At 39.4% G+C, this 12,003-nt stretch overlaps 1 protein-coding gene across 3 annotated transcripts in view; it reads right to left on the bottom strand.

Moving 5' to 3' along the window:
• Positions 1–12,003, bottom strand: part of cacna2d2a (calcium channel, voltage-dependent, alpha 2/delta subunit 2a) — a 169,160-nt gene that overhangs the window by 23,603 nt on the left and 133,554 nt on the right. For all 3 annotated transcript variants that reach the window (XM_077530816.1, XM_077530815.1, XM_077530817.1), the window contains 5 exons: positions 8,131–8,181; positions 7,032–7,131; positions 4,888–5,049; positions 2,651–2,761; positions 1,197–1,275 (listed from right to left, as the gene is read on the bottom strand). In XM_077530816.1, the coding sequence (XP_077386942.1) occupies positions 1,197–1,275; positions 2,651–2,761; positions 4,888–5,049; positions 7,032–7,131; positions 8,131–8,181 (503 nt within the window). The remainder of the gene's footprint in view (positions 1–1,196; positions 1,276–2,650; positions 2,762–4,887; positions 5,050–7,031; positions 7,132–8,130; positions 8,182–12,003) is intronic.

Consider the following 12,003-nt stretch of genomic DNA (forward strand, 5'->3'; position numbering starts at 1 on the left):
CCGGTTTGGACGGTTTGCACAGTCAAAATCATTGAAAGAACTTGCAGCACTTTTGGTTTATCTGAGGCTAAAAAACATTTTATTTTGAAAGGTGACTGGATCCGCTCTGTATTAAATCCACAAGCTAGCTAAATGAGAGAAAAACAGCAAACAAAGGTCATCTGGCCATTTTTTTCAAAAGATATTTTGGCATGAACACGACAGTTGTGAAATGAAAATGAAACACAAAAACCTGGCATTTGAACAGGGGTGTGTAGATTATTATTATTATTTTTTTTTTGACAAACCACACACTATAAGAGCAGAACACACATGACACATTTCCCTCGTCATGTCCTCTCACATTTTTAACATCAGCCCAGATGTTAAAAATCGGTATGTGCGCACGCCCGCTTTACTGTACCAGTTACGTGCACGAGACGGGACAGTGGTCAGCTTTTGTGTCAGGGAGCTGCCTCTGTTGGAGTCAGATTGCAAAGACCAATAAGTCCCGAGGACGTGGAGAGGACACGTCCCGGAAGAGACGCGTGCGTCGACGCTATTGTTCTACGTCGGCGCAGACGCTAGCGACGCGCTAATCGCTTCGGAGGTGAAAAGCCAAACAGTGGTAATCCTTGGCACTCGGCTCAGCCTGACACGGAGATGACGAGCTAATCGCGCCGCAGGCAGACGCCGCTCCTGCTAATTAATAATGTCTGACGAGATATGTCTGAAGTTCGCCGAGACGGCCGAGACCTCATAAAGGAGCTTTCAGATCCAGTCAAGACAAACAAGACGTCAAAATTAAAAATAACTGAGCTGAGAGGAAAGAAAGTCTACTTTGGTGCCATTAGAAGTGCAACTTTCCATCTCCCACTTTATTCATTACTTACAGCAGCAAGCTATTAACTAGTCTAACCTTGGTTGCTATTAAAAGTTCGTAGACAATCAGTGTATTCATGATTGATTCACACTGTGGAGATTAATGGTACTCGAGAAGAAGCTCACAATAAAAAAAAACATTGAGACAAAAAGACTTATGTACGCATAAACATTATATATATGTATATATTCTAATAATAATAATAACAATTACAACAATACATCATATTTATACCTTTTTCTAAAACCTCCAAGGCACTTTACATACAAAGGCATAACAATAACAGTAAGAGGGGAGTCTTAAAAATATTTTCTGACATTGACCTCATATTTACCTTTGTTGGCACAAGCGATCCACTGCAGCGGGGTGACGTCATAATTATGCTGACCCACAGAGAAGGTGAACACACGCACCTGCAGGGAGAAAAAAAAAAAATCAAATAAAAAAAATCAAGCAGTTGAAGATAAATGGGTGGGTGTATAATATATCAAAACTGGATTCATTAGAATGTGTATGTTATACTGTATTACTTGTTCAAGTGGTCAGGTTGCAATGATAATGTTACAAAATGTTAACATTGATTTCTGCTCACATGGCACTATATTACCACAAATCGGCTTTTACAAATTACTTTTATGTATCATTATTTTTATTATTATTTATTATATATAATTTATTATATATAATTATTTATTGTTCCTTACAAGTAATGCCCTTTACATTTCAAAGAAATCTCAAAGTGCGATAGGTGAGGGTTAAAACAAATTACAGTGAATAACACATGTTAAAAAACATAAAATCTAGTTGAGTTAAAAAAAAAAAAAAAAAAGGAGAAATGGATGTTGGGGGCTGAGCTATTTATTTATTTTTATTTTTTGAGGATCCACAAAATGATCACCAAACTTTGGCGCCATGCTCGCGCTTTTCTGACCCTGATACCTACTCTAGTTTGAGCGCAATTGCATGAATTTCCAAGGTGGGCATGGTCAAATTACGAACTCAAAAATGTGACCCAAAATGGCTGCTTCAATCTAATCTGGTTTGATTTCAGGCATAGGACCTTGAGACTTTTTTTTACGTGTCACATGATGTGTGAAAATGGTGTTGCAGGCTTATTCTTCTTCTTCTTCTTCTTCTTCTTCTTATTATTATTATTATTATTAAGAAATTCAAGGGGGCACTTTCTGGAGTGAGTCACTGGTAAAACACATCCATTTTCACCATGCTTAAAAAAAATAAAAATTAAATAAATAAATAAATAAATAAATGAATAATAAAAACAGTCATCCCAAAAGGGCTTTTAGCGGAAAGCTACCCAAGGAGTCAACACAACTCAATGGACGGCATTAGCTTTGCTGTCATGTGCCACCAACGCACAAATGCTGAACGCGATTAGATGAGCCTACTAGATGCCTTTTGCAAAACCGCCTCACAAAGAACCCCGGCGGTTTTTGCCGGAAATACAGATTATTCCTGTATGACAGTAGCTGTCAGCGCACAAGTAGATAGTAATGGATAGCGGGATAAATGTGAGATGGGGGAGGCCTGGAACACAGCCGCCGACTATTGGCTGTAATTTTTTTTTACAGGCTTTTGGCGATAAAGCGGCTAATTAGTTAGCGGGTCAGAGCTGTTAACACCGGCGGCGATAACAAAAGAGACGAGCAAAGACAAACACAAACAACAATGGCGGGGAAATAATCGACTTGTGTGCTGATGACACAAGGTCAGCGCGCACAGAGAAGACGTTCACCGTCCCGTGCGATTCCTTTTCGGTCGGTAACTGACCGTTTTGTTGGGCCAGTTGTACTTCTCGAAGATCTCCTGCGCCCGATCCTCCCCGCCGTCTGTAAACATCATGATCATCTTATTGCAGTTGGCCCTCGGAGCGCTGCTCTCCTGTGGCAAAGAAAGAAAGACATGCAAAGATATAAGTGAGCAGTTTTGGTGCAACAGGAGAAAAGAGGCGTCAAAAACTTACACTACATTGATGATGACATCATAGGTCATTAGCTGCTACTACAACCAAAAATCTAAATCTAAAATGTACTATAGAAGAAGAACGTTTGTTGTTGTTAAGTCTCTCTGGCCAGTTAAGTGACATGGAAGAGAGCGAATGAGGACGTACACGGAGCGGTTAACTGGCGTTAGCATTAGCCGTAGTGACGAGTGTGTCTGTGTTTACTGTGGTTTGTTACTGTTTTTGTTAAATAAATTGCTTGAAAGAGCACCAGTGGCTGTTTCCATCCTCTATCCAAACCACATTTTATGGATTACTATTCACTCTAGTAGGCTAACTAGCATAACTTAACGTACACTAGTTAGCCTACCACTGCTAGTTAGAATGACTAATTCATAACAGGTGCTTTGTATCCGGACGGAAAAGACAGAGAAAGTCCAAAGTTTTGAGACCATTTCGCACTAATAAAAGAAGCAAATGTGCTTTTGATAAGTACTTAACCTACGCTAGTTAGCCTACCACTGCTAGTTAGAATGACTAATTCATAACAGGCGCTTTGGATCCGGACAGAAAAGACAGAGAATGTCCAATGTTTTGGGATCATTTCGCACTAATAAAAGAAGCTAATGTGCTTTTGCTAAGTATACTTAACCTACACTAGTTAGCCTACCACTGCTCGTTAGAACAAATAGTAACTCATAACAGGTGCCTTGACTCCAGACAGAATTAAAGTGTAGGATCATTTCACACTTAATAAAAGAACCAACCGTGTAATGACAGTGCCTTTTGCTAAGTACTTAAGTAAAAGCACATTAGCTTCTTTTATTAGTGCGAAATGATCCCAAAACTTTGGACATTCTCTGTCTTTTCTGTCCGGATCCAAAGCACCTGTTATGAATTAGTCATTCTAACTAGCAGTGGTAGGCGAACTAGTGTAAGTTAAGTACTTAGCAAAAGGTGCATTTGCACGATAGCTTCCCAAATAATCCCAAACTCTGAACATTACCCGTCTTTTATATCACTCCAGGCTCGTGTTGATTGCTACGTGAGTCACACGTGAATCACAACAAAATCTCGTGATATAGTTTATTATCCAGTATAAGCGCAATAAAAAAAAGAAAAAAAAATGTGATGCAGTGAACCCACAAAAACCGAAACGCCGTTATAGTGAGTCATGACTTTACACTACACTATTTTTTAGTACCACTTTGTAAGCACTGTATCTGCATCATTTTTATTTTTAACGGTCAGTTTAGTAGCAGCCAATCTTGTGCCTGCGCAACAGCTGGCACAGACACCGCTGCCAGCCATCTGACAAGACCCTAATAATGATAAATAATATCGCCACAATTACATATTTGATAGGGCTTCTGCCACCAGTCATAAGTGCAACGACGCTTCAGACAGCCATTAAAAAGGGACATTTTTTTTTTTATTTTTTTTTATTTCTTGCAGTAGAAGTGTGCGTGTGCGTGTGTCTGTGTGTGTAGGGGCCACACTTGGCTGTGTGCCTCCAAGCCAGCAGAGGAATATAAAGAGAGGCTGATCTCTGCTGGGCCGCGTTCATCAATCATCCCATCAGAGCCCATTAGGGTGTTGGCCTGCTGGAGTACATGGCGGCATACGGGTGGGGGCGGGGATTGGGGGGGTGAGGCTGCACCTGTGTCGCCGGCGTATGTGTGGATGGTAGATACCGAGTCGACACAGAAATGCAGGCACGCACACCTTGCCACAGCAGATGAGAGCATTACTGTGCATCAAAATCATTCATCTCTGGTAATTCACTTTTATGACGACGGATAAGCAGCACAGCAGTGATTGGCATGTCTGACTCACAGTTTTAAGGCTCACGGTTTGAATCCCTGTGCTTTGCGTGGGTTTTCTCAGGCTACTCTTACTTTCTTTCGCATTAGCAAAACATGCATGTTAGCTTTATTGAAAACTCTTCATTGTGCAGAGGTGTGAATGGTTGTCTACTCTCTTGTGATTGGTTGGCAACCAGTCCAGGGTGGACCCCGCTTCTCTAACCCTAACACAGGATTTCGAAGGCTCTTGCCACACTTACATTGAGAAGCTGCTCAAAGGCAAACGTGAAGCCAGACTTATAGTCGGTGGTTCCTTTGGCTTGCATGTGCATGACGGCCTCCTTGAAGATTTTCTTGTTGCGCACGTTGGCTTGGACCAAAGTCCTGAAGCAGGGCACCACGGCGTCGGCCTCATCATTAAACTGCGAGAGCAAAAAAAAAAAACCCACAAAGATAAGACCAAAACAGCATCTGGCGCTGAGCGTGCGCATGTTTGTGTGTGTGGCAACGCGGCCGCAGACGTGGGCGTGTGCGCAGATGCAGGCTGCCCTGCGCCTCTCAGGCTGGCAGTAAACGCTGGTAATTACAACTTTGCAAGCAAAGAACAGGTGCACCTCATCTCATTACAAAGCATCAAAGAGAAACTCAGCCAAGGTAATATAATGTGCCTCATCTCATTCACACAATTAGCCTTTAGCTATATACATTTGCATGTGGAGATTTAAAAGTAAAAGTTCTAAATTGGGTGATTTTTTTTTTTTTTTTTTTTTTTTAGAAGATTACAGCTGCTTTCAAAAAAATATTAAGTTACTGTAAATGGGCAAACCAAAGAACATACATTTAATTGAAATGTGTCAATAATTTAGACTAAGTACTTCACACAACAACCTTGCTAGTAGTGAGCAAATAATTCAATTTGGTTTGTAAAATAAAAACTTATGTGTGCAAAAGTACCACTAAAAATATGAGAAATTAAAACCAAAAAATGAAAGAAAGACAATAACACTGATAATGTGAGAAATTAACAGTGAAAAGTGAAAAGAAATAACACTTTGAACTTTTATGTGTTAAATAACACTACGGATGTTAGATGTAACACTTTCAAAAGTGTAAATTTAACTCAGAACTTGGTGAAAGTGTTAAATATAAAGGGATACTTTACTTATTCAGCCATTTTTGGCAGTCAAACATTAATATTTTGCCTATAATAAATTTGAGATTTTCATTATTTTTCATGTACAATTAGTACCTTTAAAAATACTTTTTGCAACTTGCTGTCGCCTGAAAATGACATCACAAGGGCTCAGTTAACCAATCACAGCTCAGCTTGTGAATGTCACATGACCAAACCAAGAAAACAGGTGAGCTGTGATTGGTTCCCTGAGCCCTTGTGATGTCATTTTCAGTCGACAGCAAGTTGCAAAATGTGTTTTTAAAGGTACTAACTGTACGTGACAAATAATGAACGTATCAAATTAATTATAGACAAAATATTAACTTTTTATTGCTATAATGGGCTAAAGTATCCCTTTAACACTGTGGGAGTTAAATTTACACTAAAGACTTTACATATATGTGAATTAGAATATGTGAATGTATTAGAACCAACAGAACATTTTGTTCTGATTTTTCTATAAGAAAAATAGTATTCTATAATATTGTACTATATAACCACACAGCAATAACATTAATAGAATGTAAAGCAGAAAAATGTTTTGCCACATTTTTTGCTTCAATTCAATGGACATTGTACTGCTCCGTCTGGTGGGTGTGCCATGGCCACCATTTTAGTAACCGGATGACAAAATAAATAAAGTGATAACAAATGAATGTCAATTTTCAGCAAATTAAAAATATTCCCCATCCCAATCCAACAACTGCTACAACTATTTTCCTGTATTTATTTATTTATTTTCTTTCATAGCTGTGATTGCATTTTGTGTTGGCAAAAGTCAATATTCCTTAAGCCTCTACCTTCTTTACAGATGGCAGGAATCAGAAGCCCCCCCCCAAAGATTATTATGCTCATTTTGTGCAGATTTAGCAGCATACAGTGGATAAATGCAGTGGATTATGGGGGATTACTGGCGGACGTGTCCAAACAGTCACCAAAACAAGCATGCCTGCGTATGTGTGTATCCTGCAATATAGGATAAATATTAAAAAAAAAATCATTCTATATGTTGGTTTTGATCGGTCCGGTAATGAGCATCGTGAAAGACTGGCGTGGTCCCGCATGGCGAAGTATTATCACAAGAGAAAGCGCAGCGCGTCCACAGGGAGCAACATCAACTCCCAGCGCAGCCTGCTTACTACTCCTTACTCGCTTCATTAACACCTGCTTAATGAACACGCCGCATATTTTCTCAACGGCTGCCTCCCGCGAGCGCGCGCGTCGACTCACTCTGGCTACGTTCACGTAGTCGTCGTCCGAGAGCGTGTCCAGCATCTTGATGACGGAGGTCTTCATCAGTTTGAGGGTGAGACCGCTGACACTCCCACTCCTGCACAAAAGAAAACACTTAGAAGACTTCATGTCCATTCTTTTTCGGTCTTTACCACAAGCTCGTGACCAAAGGTGAGGGCGGGAACGTTGACCAACTGGTAAATTGAGAGTAACCTCTTTAAATGACATTATTAATAGGGATGTAATGATAACGGCAATATTGTGATATCGCGATATTAAAACTAATATCATCGTCGTCATGTCACTATATTAAAAGCAGCACATCTGTTAAAAAAAGTCAGGTTGATTATTATTCATGCAGTTCTAGCACCCTCTGGTGGCTACTTTGTTAGTGCAGTTTAATTTTCACAAGGCATGTTTTGGCCCTTCTGTGTTTGAAATCCACTCGGTCAGATGAAGGGAAACGTAATATGTCAATATGTGCGTGTATTAGCAAGTGAGTGCATCAATATTAAGTGTTATTAGCGAATGCATGTTTATATGCATTGCTGTTATGTACAAAATCACAATATTGTGTGTGTTTTTTTATATCACCAACCTCCTTACAATATCGTGATAATTATCGTATTGTGACCTTCATATCGTGATGATGTCGTGATGTTTGGACTTCGTTACATCCCTAATTATTAACAACCGGTAAAACATCCATATTGTAAACGGTACTTCATTTAAAGCCATTTACATTTTGACTACTGATGACACAGCATCAGGAGCAACTACGGGTTCATTATTTTGCTCAAGGGTACTTCAACATGGTCACAGCCTGGGATCAAACCCACAACCTCAGGTTTGCAAGACGACCACTCTACCACTGAGCCATGCCACCCCCGTATCTATTGGTGTAATTCGTAACTGGCAAAGGGACAGGCAAAGCAGCGACACATTTACAAGTCTGTTCTAAGGAAGCTATCTTTCATGTCAAGTGAGAGCACATACAGGCCTCAGTTCTGCTCAACCTCGAGTCTTTGCAAAGACCAACAGGTGGCACTAGCGCCCTTTGTGGTTTCGACGAGACGCCGGGCGAAGAGATACTCACACATCCACGATGATGACCATGTCCTTTGGAGAGGACGCGCCTTGAATGTACCTGTTACAGAAGGAGAAGAAAAAGGACACAAAGGACCCGCCATTTAATTTGTTTCTATAATCTTTGGGAAAAATGGAACGTGCAGGAAAAAGGAGCCAAAGATGGAATAGGCTGAGCCGCGATAATGCGAGTGACCGTGCCTGAGCCCACTTAAGCTGGAGCACAGTGAAAAAGGCTTATGTGCTTAGAAGACTTAATAGGTGGCGTTGTATGTGGCACTTTGCTGTTGGACTCGCACCAACACAGATACTCCCCTTTACTCAATAACCATTACGAAACCAATCGCAGAAGGATATCAAAGGGTGTCAGTTGAATGCCGGCACTTTCCACTTGTCCACTAAAGTGTGAAAGGTACTGCTTTTTTATTGTTGTTGTTAGTAAATACATTTATCCTATGATCAAGGCAGCTACGGTGCAACGTTTCTGGCCACTGTTGACAAAACAAAGTGTAGAACTAAGGGCTCTCGCGTAAAAAACAAAGGAACAAACAAACAAACAAACAAACAAACAAAAAACGTATAAATACGTCTTTGGGACACTTAAAACATAAAAAAAGTATTTATACATTTTCAGGAGAAAATTAGTTTTTTTTAGACATTTTAAAAATCTTAAATGCTTGAAGACTTTTCAGAAAGCGTCAGAGTTTGTATTTTTCATATATTTTTAAAATTTCACAGCAATATTTTCCCTTTTATCGAAAATTAATATCGGCTCCAAATGTCATCCTTCTTGACTACGAATCTGTATCGGCCCTGAAAAAAAATCGCGAGACAAAACAGGATGGTCTTGCGACCACATACCACAAGCAGTCACAGTGCAGTTGAGAAAACCAGCCGGCCATAGAAAAACAGATTGCCTGTAACTAAACCTGACAGTACGTAACAACTTGGAGGCGGTCTGCAGTGTGACGGGAAGCATTGTGTTTCCCGGCATCTCACACCCGTCCGTGCCTGCAACTCTTCACTGACAACACTTGGTACCGTCGGAGCCACAAACATGCTACACAGCTGCCCAGTGTCCATTTTTTCATCTGGAGAAAAAGCCGAGACAGAACGTGAGAAAGATGTGGGAGCCCATCGGAACGTGACGTACCGGAAGGGAACGTGCTGGCATCCGTGGGAAACTACGGGCTGAACCATAGTGTGCCTTCATCAGCCCCATTTTCCCGAGGACTCGCCACGGATACTACATACTGTGAGAAAAATCAATGCGCTGGGAACAGTGTAGAGACTAAATAAAAGAAGAAGAAAAAAAAATGCTAAACGCTAAAATGTAGATACTACAAGTTCAAAGTCAAAATGAATTTTTACTGCCAGTTATATAACAATGTCAGTTGTCATATAAATTAGCACAATGAAGCGGTTTCCCCCTTTACATGTTTGTGAGTTACAGTAGCTAGCTAGCTAGCTAGCCGCACCTCCAAGTTTGCAGGCCTGTTCGCGGCTGTCTTTGGCAGAGTAATCACCGGAGCTCTTTTTCTGCTGATTATCATGGTGGAGGGAAGCCAGACGCCCGCGGGGTCCGCAGAGGCTCATTTCGCACACTCGGCCGAGCTGATACGGACGTGCAGCCCCCCCGCTGGGCTTGGCCGCTGCCCCCCCCTCCCTCACGAGCCTCTCAAGACTCCGTTTACCGGCAGCCGCCACTCCAACCTGCGGCGAGAACTCGCTAACAGTCGCCGAGAGGGCGACCTGGGCCCATTCGGCTGAGAGGCTGTTTGGAATGGCCCAGATGAAAGTCTGCTTCAGCTGTTGCAATGTCGTGGAAGATTTCCGGTAAAATTCCATGTTACTTGTTCTCCTTGCCCACATGCGAGGGCATTACAGTACCTTGATTGCTCCATTCTAATTTACTTACATGAAGTCTGGTCGTTTTAGTCTGGATTATGATCAAATCTACACTCTTAAAACTGCTGATTTAAAAGCAACCCAAATTGGGTGAAATAACTAACCAAGTGCTGGCTGGGATTTAGTCAATATTGGGTTATTTATACCCAATGCATTGGGTTGAGGATTTGACCCAGCGCATTGGGTCAAAATTACACATTCTAATGAGTTAAAGCTACCAAAAAATGGGTTAATGGGTTATCATTAAATGTATTATTATTATTATTATTATTATTATTATTATTATTATTATTATTATTATTGTTATTATTATTATTATTATTATTATTATTATTATTATTATTAAAAATGTTGTGTTACCAACATTTTTAATAATAATAATAATAATAATAATAATAATAATAATGATAATAAAAATAATAATAATAATTTACCAACATTTTACTACTACTACTACTACTACTACTACTACTAATAATAATAATAATCATTTTACTATTATTATTATTATTATTATTATTATTATTATTATTATTATTATTAATGTTGGTAATATAATACAAATTTTACAATTTTTAAAATGTTTTTAATAACAATGCTAATAATAATAATAATAATAGTAATAATAATAATAATAATAATAATAATAATAATAATAATAATAATAATAACAATAATAATAATAATAATTATTATTAAAAATGTTGGTAAAATAATACAAAATTTTACCAACATTTTTTCATAATAATAATAATAATAATAATAATAATAATAAGTACCACAGCAAGCTAGGAATAATATCACTTTTTTTCTGAAGTTGATCCGTGATTGGTCGTTACCTGACTCCTGAACAACTGTGATGTCATTGTCAGTTGGCAGCATTTGGCAAAATGGCCGCCCCCTGAGATGGATATAAAATGGATGGATTTTTGCTGCTTAATTCATATTCCACCAACACAATATTAATCAGAATGCTGTGTTTAGACTAGTGGGAAAGAAAATTTGAGGTTAACTTCTCCTTTCATTAATTCCCAAGAAAAGTCTCCAAGTTTGAAAATGCAGGTAATTTTGCAACCCAAGCAACTGAGGTCCGCTAACTGAGTCACAGTGAAGATGGCCGAAATGTAAGCGTGTAGTAGGAGGGGGCTGTGGAATCCAATTATTTTCAATAATAAAGGATGCCACATCAAAGGTAGAACTTCCGCAGCTCGGCACGAAAATCAGGTCTGGAACCAGCAGGCCCATCGGCATGCATGACTTTTTTAAATTTTTTATTTTATCATTTTAATTAGCCGAAATCTTAATTTGAGGAAGAGGAGAAAGCGCGCACAACGGCGACTCGGCTTCTTTTTATTGGCGCCGTGTGTGACGGAAACGCGGTGGTTGGAACGTAACTCCCGCCTCCGCCGCCTCGGGCTCTCAGATGGGAGGTGCCCCAATCTGGAGATAGAGGAGAGTGTCAATTGGTGGGGTGGGGGGAATCTGAACGCCCGGCGGATCGACTGCGGGATTTCATTAACTTTTGCAGTCAGTTCATCTTTTATTGAGCAGAAAGGAGTTTTAATGGGAAGTTATTTTCAAAGGGCTAAATGTTAATTATAAGGCAATATTCATTTTAGGTCATTGTTACCTGCGTGAAATGGGAAGATATCACAGCGGGCAACTGACTCACTCACTAGGCCACACCCCTTAAAGACACACAAACACACTATTCTGGGTACCTCACGATACGATACGCGATACAAGGCTCACGATAATGATTATCTCACGATATAATATATCGATAATAATATTAATAATACCGTGATTATCGATATATTGCTCAGGTAAACGCTACGCTAAGCTACGATAAAACTAATCATAAAATACTACTACTACTACTACTACTAATAATAATAATAAATACAAATAAAATAATAATAAAATAAATAAATATCAATAAATAATAATAAATAAATAATAATAAACAATATTT

This window comes from Festucalex cinctus, chromosome 8 (genome assembly GCF_051991245.1).
Source record: "Festucalex cinctus isolate MCC-2025b chromosome 8, RoL_Fcin_1.0, whole genome shotgun sequence".
In the NCBI taxonomy this organism is placed as follows: domain Eukaryota; kingdom Metazoa; phylum Chordata; class Actinopteri; order Syngnathiformes; family Syngnathidae; genus Festucalex; species Festucalex cinctus.